Genomic DNA, 17,694 nt, shown 5'->3' with positions numbered 1-17,694 from the left:
TGACACCCTTATAGACTTTCTCATTTAGTACAATTCCCAACACAAATCACAGCCTCTCTCACCCTTACCAGTCACTCACAACCTGTGTCTCAACTGTTTTTCCCTATTCTAAAAAGAGTAGGCAGCCGTGTGTCCACTTAGTACCTTTACATACAGACTCTCATTCCACCTTCCATTACCTTAAATTCCCTATAGATTAACCATTCCATTCACTGAATGCAGAGAAACATACCTTTTCTCCACTCAAAACCAAATTAAATATGGTTTAAACTTTCTCACAGCTTTCTGTTAGTATAGCTCTCCCTCACCCAAAACACATCAGTTTTCCCCAAATGTATTCAGCAATACAGCCATGAAAAAGGCAGTCTGTTTATTTAAGTACTCACTTTTCAGCCCAAATCACCTCATTCTCAGTACCAAGGCTCACCTTCACTCACTTTTAAACTGGCACACATATTCCTGGGTCTTAATTTCTTTTCCAATCACATATTTCACTTTAAACCCATAAAATCTATACTTTTTCTCTTAAATTTCACACACCCAGCAAATGTTTTTTTCACTCTCTCTCTCTCTCTCTCTCTGCTCAGCCAGCTCTCTTTTCCAGCTCAGCAGTCTCCCTAGCAACTCACCCCCCCCAGAGGAACATCTGACATCCCTCAACCAATCAGCTTGTCAGAAAAGGTTTTTTTTTCCTTATCTGATTTAGGCCCTCATGATCAAAAGCAAACTCCGGCGCTAGAGGCTGCTAACACCATACTAGCACCGGAGTTTGCTGCCGACCCATGATCAGAGCCCTCGAGCGCCTGAAACAATGCACTCGAGGGTTCTTAGCGCAAGTAGCATGCAAATGCATGCTAAACAGGGCTCTTAGTGCAATTAGCTTGCAAATACATGCTAATCAGCGCTTAACGCATTCATCCCCAATGATCAGCATCCAGCACGCCAAAGATTGGGTCGCTGGCCGCGGCAAAATCAACGCCAGCTCTGAGCTGGCATTAGACTTTGTGGATCATTGGGGAGGAATGGTGAGCCCTGTCCAGCATGCAGTTGCATGCTGGCAGGCCCCCGTTCCCCCCCAAAGCAAACGCGAACAGGGGACTGGAGGTCCGGTGAATCTCCGGTCCCCCCGATGATCCCACCCCCCCTCCCCCCCATGTTCAGGGAGGGCTGGAGATCCGGTCGGTCTCCAGCCTCCCCCCCAAACCCATAGAAATTGTGAAGTGGCCGCCTCCGGCCAAACGCTCTCCCACCCTCCCACCCAGCGATAGGGGGGGGCTGGAGGTCCGGTGGGTCTCCAGCCCCCCCCCAAACTCCCAGAAATCATGAAGTGGCCGCCTCCGGCCAAACGCTCGCCCATCCAGCGACGGGGGGGTGGGGGCTGGAGGTCCGGTGGACCTCCAGCCCACCCCAACTCCTCCCCCCCCAACGTTCTCCTTTCAATCCCTGGTGGTCCGTGGTGACAACCCCCTCCCTGCCCCCCTACCTTTCATTGGAGGAGGGATGCAACCTGCCTCCCTCCTCTTCCAGTCGACGCCGCTGCAAAATGGTGGCGCGTAGCCCTGCCCAGCGCATCCCAGGATGCAATGAGCAGGACTGGGCACCGCCATTTTGCAGCGACGTTGACTGGAAGAGGAGGGAGGCAGGCTGCGTCCCTCCTCCAACAAAAGGTATGGGGGCCGGAAGGGGGGTTATCACCACGGACCACCAGGGATTGAAAGGAGAATGCTGGGGGGGGGGAGGAGTTGGGGTGGGCTGGAGGTCCACCGGACCTCCAGCCCCAACCCCCCCCACCCCCCGTCACTAGATGGGAGAGCATTTGGCCGGAGGCGGCCACTTCACGATTTCTGGGGGTTTGGGGGGGCCGGAGACCCACCGGAGCTCCAGCCCTTCCTGAACATGGAAGGGGTGGGATCGTCGGGGGGACCGGAGGTCCACTGGAGCTCCAGCCCCCCCTCCCCCCCGTCGCTGGGTGGGAGGGTGGGAGAGGGTTTGGCCGGCGGCGGCGGCCAAGACATTTTCTGGGGGTTTGGGGGGGCTGGAGACCCACCAGACCTCCAGCACCCGTTGTTCGGGCCTCGGGGCAGGCTGTTTGACAGGTTTGGGCTTTTGACAGCTCAGACCTGTCAAACAAGTGCGGGAGGATTGTGCTGAGCGCATGCTCAGGCACAATTCTCCCGCACTTCTACATGATAATCAAAGATAATAGCGCTGCTTAGATTTGCATGCATTATCTTTGATCATCAATGCAGAAAAGCCCTGCGCTGTCCCAGCGCTATTTTTAGGGCGCTGTTTGTTACAGCCCGGGGCTTTTGATCATGAGGGCCTTAGAATCTTGGCTGCTAACTGAATCTTCAGGCTGCTTCCCCTTCCCCCCATAGAAGTTAATGCAAAACTTACTATATAGAGAATTTTAAAGTCAAATTTTAACCTAAACTGTACCCAAAACAGCAAGAAACATTTTATAGTACAATCCCCACCTAATCATGGGTTATTCTTTTGAAAAAAAAACATATTTAAGAAACATCTCACACTTTATTCACCTAACTCTATTAAAAATTCCCAAACTAAGTTTAAACCTTTTCCAGCCAGCACCATCCACCAAAACCCTGGAACAGCCCCCCCAGAGCCCCAGGAAAAAAAACATTTAATATATCTTACCAAATATTGCACTATTTCTAGATAGATCACAGCTAAGTGAAACCTCATCACATGTATTCAGTGGGAATACTGATTTTGGCTAGTAACAAAAACTATACTTACTTGGAAAAGGGGGTTCCAGGATCCGTAGTGAGTCTGTACCTGTTGAAAAAAAAGTAAACCCAAAGAATCATTTTCGTGAAAGAAAATTAGTTAAAGAGTTGTCTGAGAGATGTAAGAAATAAAAAAAAAACAGTTAATAGTACTTATCTGATAGGATCTTTTCCTGTAAATTCTGGTTGAAACAATCCGGGGTACCCCATTCTTAAATACAGTAGTCTGGAAATATTAAGAATCTGTACACTTTAAAAAAACAAACAAAAAAACCCACATGTAAAACAAATTTGAAAATTGTTGGAAACATTATTTTATGTGAAAATCCTTGCTATCTGACTTTGAATTGATATCCTTGACTGTCTCTCTGTGTCAGGTGTCCAGCGCTGCGTGCATCTGGAAGCGCTATACAAATGCTAATAATAATAAAAGAATTCACACTTTGAAACTGAATTATTGTCTGACTCAACAAAACAAATTCCGAAATCCAATTTCCTGCATTCAATACAGATTGAATGTATGAGGTTAGTGACGCTTGAGATAAAAGGACACAATTACAAACATCTGGTAATGTAGGGCTTGTACATTCTAGGGTAGGGCATTACAGTAATTTATGTAAAGGCATTCTGAAAGCATTACTCTAAACCAATGTAACCCGGTGGGTTTAAATTAGTACTTGGGGTCCCAGGGTGTCTTCGTGCTGTCCATGTAGCCCAGAAGGTGCATTGGTAGCCAGTTCCAGGACTCTGCTGCCCCATGAGTTTAGTTTGGGGGGCGAGGGGGGGCATTGCCCTCCCAAACGCAGGACTGGCACAACACGCTCTCGGTCCCTCCTTCCCGCCCTCAGCTCCCCGACAGCCCTCCTCTCCGTTCCTTCCTGCCTCTCCCCCCCCCCCCCCCCCCCCCGTGCACGTTTAAACCTTTTATTTTCAGCAGCAACGACAGTGAAGAAAACAGAACAGCAAACGGGCTCACCTCCAGCCTTTCCCTTCCCTCACAGACAGTATCCCGCCTTCCTATGATGACGTATTTCCTGTTTCCGCGAGAATGGGACACTGTCTGAGGGAAGGGAAAGGCTGGAGGTGAGCCTGCTTGCTGTGCTGTTTTCTTCACTGTCGTAGCTGCAACTGAAAATAAAATGTTTAAACATCCGGGGGAGGGGGCAGGAAGGAACGGAGAGGAGGGCTGTCGGGGAGAGAGGCGAAATCACTGGGCATGGAGGGGAGGGCATGGGTAGAGAAGAATCGCTGGACATGGAGAGAAAGGGCAGAGGAGAATTGCTGGACATGGAGGGGAGGGCAGGGGAGAGAAGAGAAATCGCTGGACCTGGAAGGAAGGGCAGAGGAGTGAGGAGAATTGCTGGACAGATGGATGGAGGGGGCAAGGGGGAGAGGACATTTACTGGATATGGATGGAGGAGAGGGCAGGTGAGAATGGAGAGTTGCTGGATATGGATGAAGAGGAGGGAACTAGAACTCGGGGACTGAAAAGGGGGAGCTGGGGAAGTCACTGGACATGGATGGGAGGGGAGGGTGGGGGTCAAAGAATTGTTAGACATAAATAGGGGGGACAGTAGAGGAGAATCACTGGACATGGATGGGAGGGGAGGGCAGGGGGAGAGAAGAGAAATCACTGGACATGGAGAGGAGGGGAGGGCAGGGGAGAGAAGATAATTGCTGGACATGGATGGAGGGGGCAGGGGAGAGGAAATTTGCTGGATATGGATGGATGGATGGAGGAGAGGGCAGGGAAGAATGGAGAGTTGCTGGACATGGATGGATGGATGAAGGAGAGGGCAGGGGAGAGAGGAGAGTTGCTGGACATGGATGGAGGGGAGGGAAGACAGGAAGGAGATGCACCTGGATGGAGGAGAGGGCAGGAGAAGAGAAGAGAAATTGCTGGACACGGAGGGGAGGGCAGGGGAGAGATGAGAATTGCTGGACATGGATGGATGGATTGATGGAGGGGGCAGGGGAGAGAGGAAGTTTGCTGGATATGGATGGATGGAGGGGAGGGAAGTCAGGAAGGAGATGCACATGGATGGAGGGGAGGGAAGAGTGGAGAAATGCTGGACATGGATGGAGTGGAGGGCAGGGAAGAGAGGAGAAATGTTGGACAAGGATGGAGAGAAGGAAAGATAAAGGAAGGAGATGCACACGGATGGAGGGGAAGGGAGAGAAGAGAAATGCTGGACATGGATGAAGGGGAGGGAAGACAGAGGAAGTAGATGCACATGGATGGATGGAAGGGGAGTGAGGAGAAATGCTTGATATGGATGGAGGGAAAACTGCAGAATTTAAAGGCTGGATCGGAACACTTTGAGGGCAGATACTGAAGCTTGAGGAAGGATAGGGACAGGGCTACAGATGGTAGACAGGACGCATAAGGACACAGGAGGATGGTGGACATGGTGAGTGAGAAAATATCAAATGGAAAGAAGACACTGCATAAAACAAAAGACACTGGGACCAAAGCAAATAGAAAAACTAAATGATCAGACAACAAAGGTAGAAAAAAGTATTTTATTCAGAATTTATTAACTGGAATATGTCAGCTTTTGGAAATGTGCTTATGTGCATCTGTGATATTTTGCATGTAAGTTTCAATTTTTCTAATATTGCTGCATGCTGAGTCTAACTTCTTGAGGTAACTTTCCAATTCAGTATTTTGCCTTCATATTTTTTTATTTCTAGTTCCTTGTGTCATATCTGTTGTCATGTGTTTTTCATGTGTGATCAAGGTGCAGTATTCTGCTAGCGTGTAGTATTTGCAGCCCTTTTTGTTTTGTTTTTTTTTGTTTCACTAAGTTGTGTACTGGTGTTTTAGAGCTCGTTGTAATTATAGTGCTGCCTTTCCATGCATAAGGTTGTAGCTCGTCCTGTCCTTGGAATTAGTGCTGTTATGGTTTGGTAAGATTATGAGCAGTGGTGAGCTGGAGCCAGCTCGCACGAGCCCCTTGATAAATTTTAATGATTTTTGCGAGCCGGTTGTTGGAGTCAGGCAGCAAGCACACAAGCATCTGGGTTTTTTTTTCTCCTCCTCTCTCCCTCCTCCCCAAGCCCCCACCCTCCCATAGGCTCCCAGCATACCTGGTCATGTCGTCCCTTAGGATCATCATCCCCCCCCTCACCACTGCCTGACCAACCCGGAGCCTTTTCTCTGCTAGATCCCACCCACAGCAAGTTGCATCAGCGGGGCTGTACATTCACTTGGCAGAGACAGGCTGGGGGTGGATCAGGCAGTGTCTCGTGTTACAGCTGCTGGAACAAGTAATATTTGAACAATGGCCAGAGGGAATGGAAGCTGAGAGAGAGGTAGGCAGAGGAGCAGCAGGAGGGAGATGATGCTGGGTTTGAATGAGGACAGCATGAAGTTAAAAAAAAAAAGTTAAAGCTATTTAAGTTACTCTGTTTCCCCTTCCTGCGCCGTTAAACTGAAAACAAAATCAAGCAAACTTATGAGCTGCTGCATCTAGGTTGTCATTCTTTATTGTTGGTAGCATTTTAATTCAATCTCTCTTATATTTTCAAACATGCCAGCTTTGGCAGCATACAGATGTACACAGAGGTCAGAGGACGTATAGTAATGGAATAACTTTTCATAGATAGAGTAGTAATTTGTTATCAATCATATTCAGTGTGTCATTTAGAGGGGCTGGTTATAGGGACACCCTAGCATGTATTATATTTGTGCAGAGATCTTTTTTCTCCTGGTAAAGGGCCATTAAAACAGATGTCATTATAAGGATCAGGTGCTCAGCATTCAGAGTTTCTATCTATCTATTTATTTATTTATTTATGACATTTAACCCTGCAGAGATTTTTTTTTTCTCCTGGTAATGGGCTTCTAAAACAGACATCATGTTAAAGGAATCAGGTTCTCAATGTTCAGAGTTTCTATTTATTTACTTATTTATGGCATTTTATCCCACATTAAATTTGAATTAGAATGGAACCTGGAAGCATTTAAAAATAAAAAAAATTTCCCAGAGAGAGTAATGCATGACCCCCCCACCCGGCTCTCTCCCTGGGTATAGCCAGCTCTGCAATTTGGGGGGGGGGGGCGCAGAGGTAGATGGGGGGGGGGGCGCAGAGGTGGACCGGGGAGAGAGCCTGTTGTTAAAAATTTACCAGCACTCCACTGGTTATGAGTGTGTTTTTGCATAAGTTTGTGTATAGTGTTTTGCAGTGGAGAGATTGTGTGTTGGCCTTACTGAGGTGGCACCAAAACATCAGAAAGGGTTTCAGAGCCTAAATCATGACACACTACCTCTTGAAGGATCTACATATAGAGCTTATGCATTTCTAAGGTCTACACTGGCATAGAATGGGAAAGGGGGTGGGGAAATACTACTGGAGAGGAAGACGGAGTGCTGGGCAAGGAGGAAAGAAGGAAGGAATGGAGAAAGAGCTGGCTTTTTTTGGAATAACCATAATGTATATGTATGCGATATCGCATACATATTCATTATGGTTATTCTCAAAAAAGCCAGCTTTTTCTCTTTTCCTTCCTTCCTCCATATTAGCATATTCATTTGCATATGTCCATAGCACAAAATCTTGTTTGAAACAGTATTTTCAAAAAAGAAAAAAAAGATAGACGTTTTTCTTTTTCGAAAATGACCTTCTTTCCTATTCGGATTTTGGACGTTTTTAGCAAAACATCCAAAGTTGGACTTAAGATGTCATATCGAAAATGCCCCTCCATGTAACTTTGCAAGTCTAAGTGCTTTGAAAATACACCTCAGTATCTGTTGCCTTTGATTTTATTGTACACCGCATTTAGTTTTTGAGAATCATGGCTGGGGGTCTAAAATGGTTTTACACCTACATATCAAATAGGGAAAAACAGGTGCACTGTGGTTCTGAACAGTCAGACTAGCTTGAAATGTTTCAGGGAATCCCATAGGAATCTGTGCTGTCCACTACCATCTTTAATCTATATTTTCACATATTGTTTGGTGAAATTACTAATCTCAGGCTTTCATTTTGGATGTATGTGGATGAAGTTCTATTAGATCTTGCTGTAAGGAAAATATTGTTGAGACTTTAGGAGCCTTAAGTGAAATGATTAAGGCTATTTTGAGTTTGCTTTTTGGATAATGGCCTCAGTTTGAATTACAGCAAAACTCAGATCATATAAGAACGTAAGAATAGCCATACTGGGTCAGACCAATGGTCCATATAGTCCAGTATCCTGCTTTCAGCAGTGGCCAATCCAGGTCACAAGCACCTGGCAGAAACCCAATTAGTAGCACCATTCCATGCTACCAATCCCAGGGCAAGCAGTCGCTTCCACCATGTCCATCTCAATAACACACTATGGACTTTTCCTCCAGGAATTTGTCCAAACCTTTTTCAAACTCAGATACACTAACTGCCATAACCACATACTCCAGCATCGAGTTCCAGAGCTTAACTATTCTTTGAGTGAAAAAATATTTCCTCCTATTTGTTTTAAAAGTATTTCCATGCAATTTCATTGAGTGTTCCCTGGTCTTTGTACATTCTGAATAAGTGAAAAATCGATTCATCTCCACCCACGCCACACCACTCAGATGAGCTGTACTGCTAGTTGGTGGTTAGACATTAGCAATTGTGAATGAGGTTCATTTTGGAGGGTAATGTTACAGTTAAAGCTATCCCTGAAAACATATATGTAAAGGACTAAAATATAAATTAACATATGCATCCAGTTTCTCCTATATAAGCACGCAAATATGGAATGAATTACCAAAATCCATAAAAACAACCCATGACATAATTACTTTCCATAAATTTTTGAAAACCAATCTATTCAAGAAAGCATGCCACAATAACCCATCCTAAATGCCAGTTAACAAAATGTACACTGGGTCTACACAAAACGTAAGTCTTTATTTCCTAATTGTCCATAGTAATTTTATCATGATTTGAAGTTTAATATTCCTGATTGTTCAAGCTACTTTATCACGAATGAAGTTTAATCCAATACTTTTCATTTCTTATTATAAAATGAACTTTCCTTACCTGAATACCTAATCCACTCTGTCTCCTCTACCTTAACTATGTATTTCTCTTTTCCGGAACTGGTAATCACCATTACGGAACAACGTAAGCCACATTGAGCCTGCAAATAGGTGGGAAAATGTAGGATACAAATGCTATAAATAAATAAATAAATAAATATTAGGCAGTTTGTGGAGAAAGCATTTTACAAGTTCAGTGTTATATAGGTAATGTCGTCATATGAATAACTTGTACAGTTAATTTTATTTTCCTTGATTACTATAATGCCCTGGTTCTGGGGGACTAGCTCCTTCAATCATGGATTCATACAAAATGTTGCAACTTGACTGATAACTGGTATAAAGTTTATGGATGACATTACTCCAGTCTTGATTGAATTACTCATTATCTACCACCTCACTGAGGCAAATTTTAAGATGTGAGCAGTAATGTTCAGAACATTAAAGCCGGCATAACCTTTACCATTGGTTATTCAATTATTATTATGGTGCTAGAGCTGTGATTGCAGGGACAGAATTTGAGGTTTATTCCTTGTGGATCGCTAAAAGCATGTGCACTTGAAATCATACTTGCTCAATTATTGGATCACACTTAATGGAATCAGTTATTAGCAGATGAAGTTGTCAATGAGTTCTTTTCTAATAATATTGAGACATGGGTTCACTGACCAATGCCATACTTTATTGAAGATTTTTGCATTTTAATTTGTATTCTGCCTAAGGTTTGTTTTTTCTGTCTTACGTGTCATTTATCATTTTTAGTGTTTTGCTGTAATTTGTCTAGAACTCTGCAGTAGCTGGAATACAACATTTTAATAAATGAAATGAAATTATGCTAACAAAGTCAGTTATAACTCCTAGCCAACTAATTTAAAGGGAGATTCAGTGATCCTGTCACGTCAATTCATTGTGAAAATCCTGAAAACTTGACTGGCGAGGAGGATCTACAGGAAAAGATGAGGAAACATTGCCATAGAGGGGCATAATCGAACGCGAACGCCCATCTCCATGGGCGTCTATGTCCAAGAATGGGTACGTGAAGGGGCGGGCCAGACCGTATTTTCAAAAAAAATAATGGGCGCCCTTCTTTTTTTTCGATAATACGGTTTGTGCCGGGCAAATGCATCGGATATGTGCGGATTTGAGCTGGGCGGTTTCGTTTTTCAGCGATAATGGAAAACGAAGGCACCCAGCTCAAAAATGAACAAATCCAAGGCATTGGGTCGTGGGAGGGGCCAGGATTCGTAGTGCACTGGTCCTCCTCACATGCCAGGACACCAACCGGGCACCCTAGGGGGCACTTGTAACAAGTAAAAAAAAAAAAGTAAAATACCTCCCAAGTCCATAGCTCCCTTCCTTTGGGTGCTGAGCCCCTCAAATCCCCCCAAAACCCACTGCCCACAACTCTACACCATTACCATAGCTCTTATGGGTGAAGGGGGGCTCCTACATGCGGGTACAGTGGGTTTTGGGGGCGGTTTGGAGGGCTCCCATTTACCACCACAAGTGTAATAGGTAGGGGGGATGGGCCTGGGTCCACCTGGCTGATGTCCACTGCACCCACTAACAACTGCTCCAGGGACCTGCATACTGCTGTGATGAAGCTGGGTATGGCATTTGAGGGTGGCATACAGGCTGGAAAAAAAGTTGTTCAAGCTGTTTGGGGTTTTTTTGGTGGGAGGGGGTTTGTGACCACTGGGGGAGTCAGGGGTGGTCATCCCCGATTCCCTCCGGTGGTCATCTGGTCATTTAGGGCACTTTTTTGGGACTTGTTCGTGAAAAAAGGGTCCAAAAAAAGTGACCCAAATTTGCGGGTAAAAATGCCTTTCTTTTTTCGATTATCAGGTGAAGGCATCCATCTCTCCTCGGCCGATAAACACTCCCCAGTCCCGCCTTCACCATGCCTCCAACACCCCCCCCCCCCCCCCCCCCCGTCAACTTTGTTCGTTCACCGCAACGGAGTGCAGTTGATGTCGCCCAAAATCGGCTTTCGATTATACCGATTTGGGCGCCTTTGCAAGATGAGGGCCTATCTCCCGATTTGGGTCGAAATCTGGGCGCACATCACTTTCAAAAATAAGGCTGATAGTCTCATGCTAATCAATGGATTTCCAGTTATTTCTTCGCATCTAGACTTCCTTTGTCGGTGTATACCTAAGCAGTTGCCTAAGTAAGCCCAGTGAAATAAGGGCCACAGGCACAAAATCTGAATTTGTTGGTTTAGGGACCAGAGCTGGGGCTAGGATACACTAGAAGTCCAAATAAGCAGTCCAGCCTTTTATGGAAACCTCCACTCAAATAACTCGGTCAACTCCCATATCTTTATCTATCAAGAACTTTACTGAAACTCTCAAAGTTCACAGCAACAATTGATGCAACGTTTATCACAACAAGATTTCTTATAACTGGGGTCTACCTTTATACACAGTCTCTCCTTTTCTTTCCTTTAGGTCAAAGATAATACACTTTATTCCTTCAGTCCTTCTTATGCTTTTTCTATTCAGTGCAAGTAACAATACACTTATAAGATGATTATCAGTGCTGTTATCACTTTTTCATCAGGCAGCACTGGTAGACATGAGGGCAGCAATTCCTGGGCTGTTCAACAAATCTCTTTAGATGTGCCTAAGAGACTTCTGGTTGTTAACTGCAAAAGTCCTTCAGCCTTAGAGTGTTTCTTCTCTTGTATGCAGGACAGCAGGATGTCTGAGATGTTTGCAAACCAAAAGCAGAGTAGTTTTCTCATATATATCTCCTTATCTTCTCCAGAAGTAGAAGAGATTCGGGGGCCGATGCACAAAGGTTCATGGTAGTGTCTTCTCTCTACTGCAAATTTAGGCCTCAATGCTCAAAAGTCACCAGTAACTACCGAGTGCATCTATAACCACGGTTGAAATTACTGAATTTGAAACAGTGATCAATGCTCAAAGGAAAGCACATGCGTAGAACAGTTTCACGGAAAGCGCTGATGTTCTACGCATGCCCAGGATAAAAAGATGACAACCACTCCATAGGCGTGTGTCCAGTGATGTCACATGGAGTTTCCTTTTTTTTTTTCTACACCACAACAACATTTTAGCACTACTGTTATATGAGGGACACACATAGGGTGAGACAGTAGAGAGTTAGAAGTGTTTTGATGGGGTTCATATCAGCATTTAAGGCACCACAGCGATTTCTAGGCAGCAGTGTATAGAATAAACAATACCATGTGTGAATAGTACATAAGAGCAGGTGGCATCTGGTTCAGTGAGGTAGTGCGCTTAGAGGTAGATCTCGTTTGCAGGAAAGTAAGTGATGCAAGTCTCAATTGCAGTGAACCCTGTGGTCAGTCCAAATCTGCGGTGTCCACATCGTATCTATGAGCGGTGCGATCAGCGCGAGGCAGTTCAGTCTGGGCAGTGTATTCAGCATTAGTTCAATCAGATCTCACTTGCTTTAAACTTGTCAACAGTTCATGCTGATCTTACTTGGTTTACATTTAGAAGCAAAGCCAGCCAGCATTTACATTTAAAGCATTACTGTGAGCGGTACATTTAGAAGCAGAGCCAAGCATTACTGTGAGCGGTACATTCAGAAGCAAAGCAAAGCCAGCATTTACATTTAAAGCATTACTGTGAGCGGTACATGTTATTTCCAAATATCTTACAGTGAAACAAGGTGGCTCATTTGCCTGATGTTCAGAGAGAAGCAAAATGAAACAACTACATATAAATCAGAGCTGTGAGCGGTGCATTCGACTATTTCCTTTGCCTTACAATTAGGACAAAGCAGCTCATTTGCCTTGTATTTAAAACAAAGCAAAGCATTTGCATTTAAATCATTACAGAGAATAATGCTATCTTGGCAAAGCAGCTTATTTGCCTTCTATTTAAAATATTTAAAAGCTTCTGCATTTAAATCATTGCAGAGAGTGGTGCTATTTTGGCAGAGCAGCTCATTAGCCTTCTATGTAGAGCAGAGCATAGCAAAGCAGAAAACTTTTAATCATTACTACTGTGAGCAGTGCATGCAATTAAATCAAAGCAGTTCTTAAATCAATCCAGTTCTTAAAGGGCTATGTAGCTTACTCCGGCCTGTATGACTCCCTTGATTCCAGTTCTTCTATGAGGAGTAGAGCTCATTGTTAGTGAGCTGCCACGTGGGTCCTCTCCGGATCGGGCCTTGGGTTTCCCAATCGCCCAACCTGGCGATTTTCTTGCGATTCGGACCCCTCAGCAGTTGGTGCTCGTCTACTGCCTCCTCTTCCGAGGTTATTATGAAGGAGCACTGTGGTGAGTTGAATCTTCGCTGCTCACGGTCTCCGCTTGTCTCCCCCAGCACCATGCTGCAATCTGTTTCGCGAGTCGGGCGATCCGATTGCTGCTTCAGTCGGTGAATGGGTCTGTCGCCGTGGCTCGCTCGTTGGTCCCGTTCGCCCCTCAAGCGCACCTCGCATTAGGCGGTCTCTGAGGATCTTCCAGCAATTCCGGTTTTCTCGGGCTGATCTTCACCCGGGTGGTGTACTTTGCAGCGGTCGGGCTCCTCCAGGGAATATCTGCCGGTTCGGTTCGGGAGCGCGACCTCGTGGTTGTTTCCACCAGGCCTTCAGTCAGCGCTGTCGGTCAGACTCAGCAGGTTTCAGCACGGCTGGTTCTCTGCACGGTCGGGTCGGGTCACGAGGTGATCGAACAGTTGCAGTCTGCTTTGGGATCGCTCAGTCGGTTTGTCTTACTGCAGCTGGATTTCCGCCCAGTCATGGATAGGTCGAGGCTATGGGTCGAGTTATGAGATGGATGGACGGAGCACCACGATCAGCCTCAGGTCTTTCACCCGTGTGTAAGACCAGTGAGGCTATTGCTGTCCGGTATTTCAGAGGTTAGCTTTGGGTTAATCCCGGTCCGTTCCGGTCCGGTTGGAGGGTCACGCAGATGGTTTAAATGGGTCTGTTCCCTCGGGGTCTCAGGAGTTCGTTTCTGGGCTATGTAAGCCACATTGATCCTGCAAATAGGTGGGAAAATGTGGGTTAGAAATGTAACAAATAATAATAATAATAATAATATTAAAAAATGCAAGCAGACTGCTCCACTGAGAAGTTGCTCTCATGCAGCGACAGCTCCAGACCTGCTGGAATATTTTGAAAGTTAAAAGTCGGCGCTCTTTTCTGTGCATCACACAGAATGCTCATTTTAATATTAATAAGCTTGTTGCATAGGATTTATTGGTAGCTGCTACCATGAATGGTAAAAGCAATGCAGAACACCTTTATGTATTAGATGCTGAATAACGTGTGCGCAAGACTGGCTACAAGCAATCTAAATCAAACGTAGCAAGAACGGTAAGCTTTGAGCATCGAGGCCTTAGTGTCATAAAGATGCCATGGCATGCTCAAACTAATGAGCATGCAAATTACTGCCACAGTAATCCACAGTCTCATTGCTAAATGTAAACTTTCCTGTCAGTGCCTGAGTGGTGATTGGTTCAAGCACAGAAGGGAAGGGTTAACATTTAAAAAAACATACAAGCATGTTAACATACAAGCATGCAGTTAAAATTTAATGCAAATGAGTGCAAAGTGATTTCTGATTGTAGGCTCGGGCTTGACCCACTTGAGCCTTTTTCTAAGCAGAGCTTGGCTGCCTCATCGGCTTTATTCAGCCTCTCCTGAAACATGTTCAAAACAGAATAATCCATTTGGATTAAAAGGTAAACTACATGTCCAGCACATTCCTTCTCTGTCCTCATCCCCATCCATTGTCTAGCACCCCTACAGAAGAGATGAGAGATGTGAGATGTCAGCGGGGAAGGGGAGGGGAGGGGAAAACCACTCTAAAAAAGCAGCCTCAGGTCTCAGTGTCATCCCGCTACCAAGAGTTTAGTGCCACACAGATTCTCAGTGGCAGCCAGCCGAGGGAAGGGGGAGGAGCCGGGAACAGGCACAGAGTGCTGACATCAAACTGCAGTGTTTGCCAAAGTGTGCAAGATGCGCAGGCACTGCCTGTTATGTGCAGGGGGATGGGTAACACATAGCCCAGCCAGGGATCTGCTCCGGAGGCAGGGCACCTGACTGGAAGACCTGAGTCAAGATTGGGGGCCTGGGCCCCCAGTAGCTACACCCGATATAAAGTTGAAGCAGGACTTGAGCCTTGGTCCCCAGGGCTGCCGGGGAGGGGGAAGGGGCAAAATTCCCCAGGCCTGGCCTCCAAAGGGAGGCCCAGGACCATGCCCGCTACCAGCAAGCTTCTTCCTACCTGCTTCCGGGTCTGTCCTCTCCTGCTACTGTGTGCCGCCCAGGACCCGGATGATTGCATTAACGCAATATCACGTTAATGCAGTCATCCGGATCCCAGCTCTCGGCATGGACAGAAGCAGCTCAGGAGAGGACAGAGCGAGGGAGGAGACAGAAAGATGTGGGGGCAGTGGCCCGAGTGGTGGCGGTGGGGGTGCGGCCTGGTGGCCCGGGGGGGGGGGGGGGGGGCAAGTGCATGGCGGTTCAGTCCTGCCCCAAGCCCAGCTGTGTCTCTTGGTAGCCCTGGTTCACAGTCCATTGCACTAACCACTGAACTACTCCTCTGACCTATTTTCTGCTTTGTTCAGAATGACTATAATACTTGCAGCTGATGTAAGGCCTGGTTTTCTTTTCAGTTTCAGGGGAAAGGAATGGGTACAGCAACCACTGGGGGTTAAGGAAGGGACATGCCTTAATCCCTCCAGTGTTCAGCTGCTCTATTACAGCAACTTTTTGTAACATGGACATTGACTGAAACAGATCTAGATAAAAATGTCCTTTTTAGACATGGACATTTCTTCTCATTTGAAAATTCCTATTGAACATCCTACTTTTGGGCCCTCCCTGCCCAAAACCCACCTACAACAGGCGGCAGGCCCCCTTGCTATTTGGATGAACTGCAATGTGAACAGTCCAAATTCTAACTTTCCAAAATCAGGATTTGGACGTTTGTAGCAGATGGACATTTTTTAAGGTATTTTAAGCCATCTATCTGCTTTGAAAATGAGCAGCAGAATATCAGATGCAAAAGGGACAAATCTGGACTGGGAATCCCTTTTTGTACCAAGTTTGCATCAGCCAAGAAAAAGCCTGGAAATTAAGTAAACACTTTTCCACCTTGTCTTTTCCACAGATAATTACCATTGGAATTGAAAGTGTTCTCCTGCTTCTGTTGGCCCTGGAGCTCTGCATCTCGATATCCACCTTCGCGTTTGGGTGTAAAGCTGTATGTTGCAAATCCAAATCCAGTAAGGTAATTACAGCAAACTAATTATCTCTGATTAATTAACCATTATACACTGCAAACCTCATTTTGGCTGGGCCCAGAGCTAATATGGGTGGACACTATATATATATATATATAGGCATGAGTAGTGTGCCCTACTTCTACCATTTCTCCTCTCTCTCCCTCCTTTCATCCAGCATTTCTCCTGTTTCTCTCTCCATCTGACCAACCAGGGTCTCACCCTTGCTCCCCTTCCTTCTCCCCAACAGCTTGTCTCTCCCCTGCCCTTTTCCATGTCCCCTCTTTCTCCCACCATCTTTCCATTCATCTTTCTCTCTGTACCCCTCTTCTATCCAGCACCCCAACTCTTCTTTCTTTCCATTAAGCTTCTCCCCTCTCACCTCCATCCAGCATGTCCCCTTTCTCTCTCTCTCCCTTCCACCAACATCTTCCCTCGCTCTCCACCTTCTGTCCAGTGTCTCCCTCCTTTCATCCATCTCCTCTCTCTTCCTCCTTTCATCCAGTGTCTCCCCTTTTTCTGTCCCCATCCAACATCTTTGATCTCTCTCCCCACCCCTCCACCATGCAACATACACCATGACACACTTTCTTCCTCCTCCCCTTCCAAACAAAATATTTTTTTCTATGCTCCTCCACCCCAGCATATTTTGTTTCCACGTACCTTTTTTATTATTATTATTACATTTGTACCCCGCGCTTTCCCACATGTTGCAGGTTCAATGCGGCTTACATAGTAAATACAATTACAGTCATGAAAAGAAACATACTAATTGAGGTAAACGAGTAGTTGTAGGGTTTGATATAAATGCAAGCTAAGATGGGATAACAAACAGAAAGGAGGTAGGGAAGGCTAAGAAGTAAGAAGGATGATAAGGAAAGGTAGAGTGATGTCATTATGTGAGTGTTTGCTCTTTCCTATAAAAAAAATGGAGTCTTTTTTTCCTTTTTATGTTTGTACTATGTACACCACTTAGTCCTGCTTGGTCAGTTTATTAGTGTTTCTATACCACTTAAACTATAAACTATTAAATGCATTTTAACAAATGCCAACATCCACATACTAGTGACATTACAAACAGCATGTGTCAACATGCAGGATTTGCCACGGGCTCCCTGCATAAAAATAGATCCTGCAGCAAATAAACGTACATAAATGGCATTAGCATCTGTTAACTAGTAGTAAATGCCCCCCTCTAAGATTTATATTATAAAGTGATTTCTTCTATGCAGTCAATAGTTACTAGGCACGCTAAAGTGGACTCATTTGACTGGCCTACAGAAAAATAATGCAATGTGCTTGAGAGATCCATGAATACTGCTGTAGATGACATTAAAGCCAAGATGCAGAAACATCACAGACTACTTAACACACCCAACCCAATGTGGATAAAAAGAAGCTTTACCTTAGTTCCCCAGGCACCACTTAGTCCTCACCAGGGAGCTCAACTGCATCCCTTCTACACGCTGCCACTGTGAGCAGCTTCAACAAAAGAAGAAAGTGAAGCGCGGGGCTGCCGCCGCAGCAGCCTTCAGGCATGCGCTGTTGGTCTGCCGGGCCTCAGCCCTCAGAACAGGAAATTGACATCAGCGGGGGCAGAGAATGGCAGAGCCGACAGCGCATGCCTGAAGGCTGCTGCGGCCCTGCGCTTCATTTTCTTCTTTTGCCGAGGCTGCTCACAGAGACGCAGCGGCGGCGGTAGC

General features: G+C 45.6%; 1 protein-coding gene across 1 annotated transcript in view; it reads left to right on the top strand.

The window, feature by feature from the left end:
* The window catches only part of LOC115460501 (membrane-spanning 4-domains subfamily A member 4A-like), a 100,032-nt gene that overhangs the window by 67,449 nt on the left and 14,889 nt on the right, over positions 1–17,694 (top strand). The window contains exon 7 of the mRNA XM_030190265.1: positions 15,880–15,999. Coding sequence (XP_030046125.1) covers positions 15,880–15,999 — 120 coding nt within the window. The remainder of the gene's footprint in view (positions 1–15,879; positions 16,000–17,694) is intronic.

Source organism: Microcaecilia unicolor, chromosome 1 (assembly GCF_901765095.1).
Source record: "Microcaecilia unicolor chromosome 1, aMicUni1.1, whole genome shotgun sequence".
NCBI classification, from domain to species: domain Eukaryota; kingdom Metazoa; phylum Chordata; class Amphibia; order Gymnophiona; family Siphonopidae; genus Microcaecilia; species Microcaecilia unicolor.
This window is presented reverse-complemented; position numbering and strand designations above follow the sequence as displayed.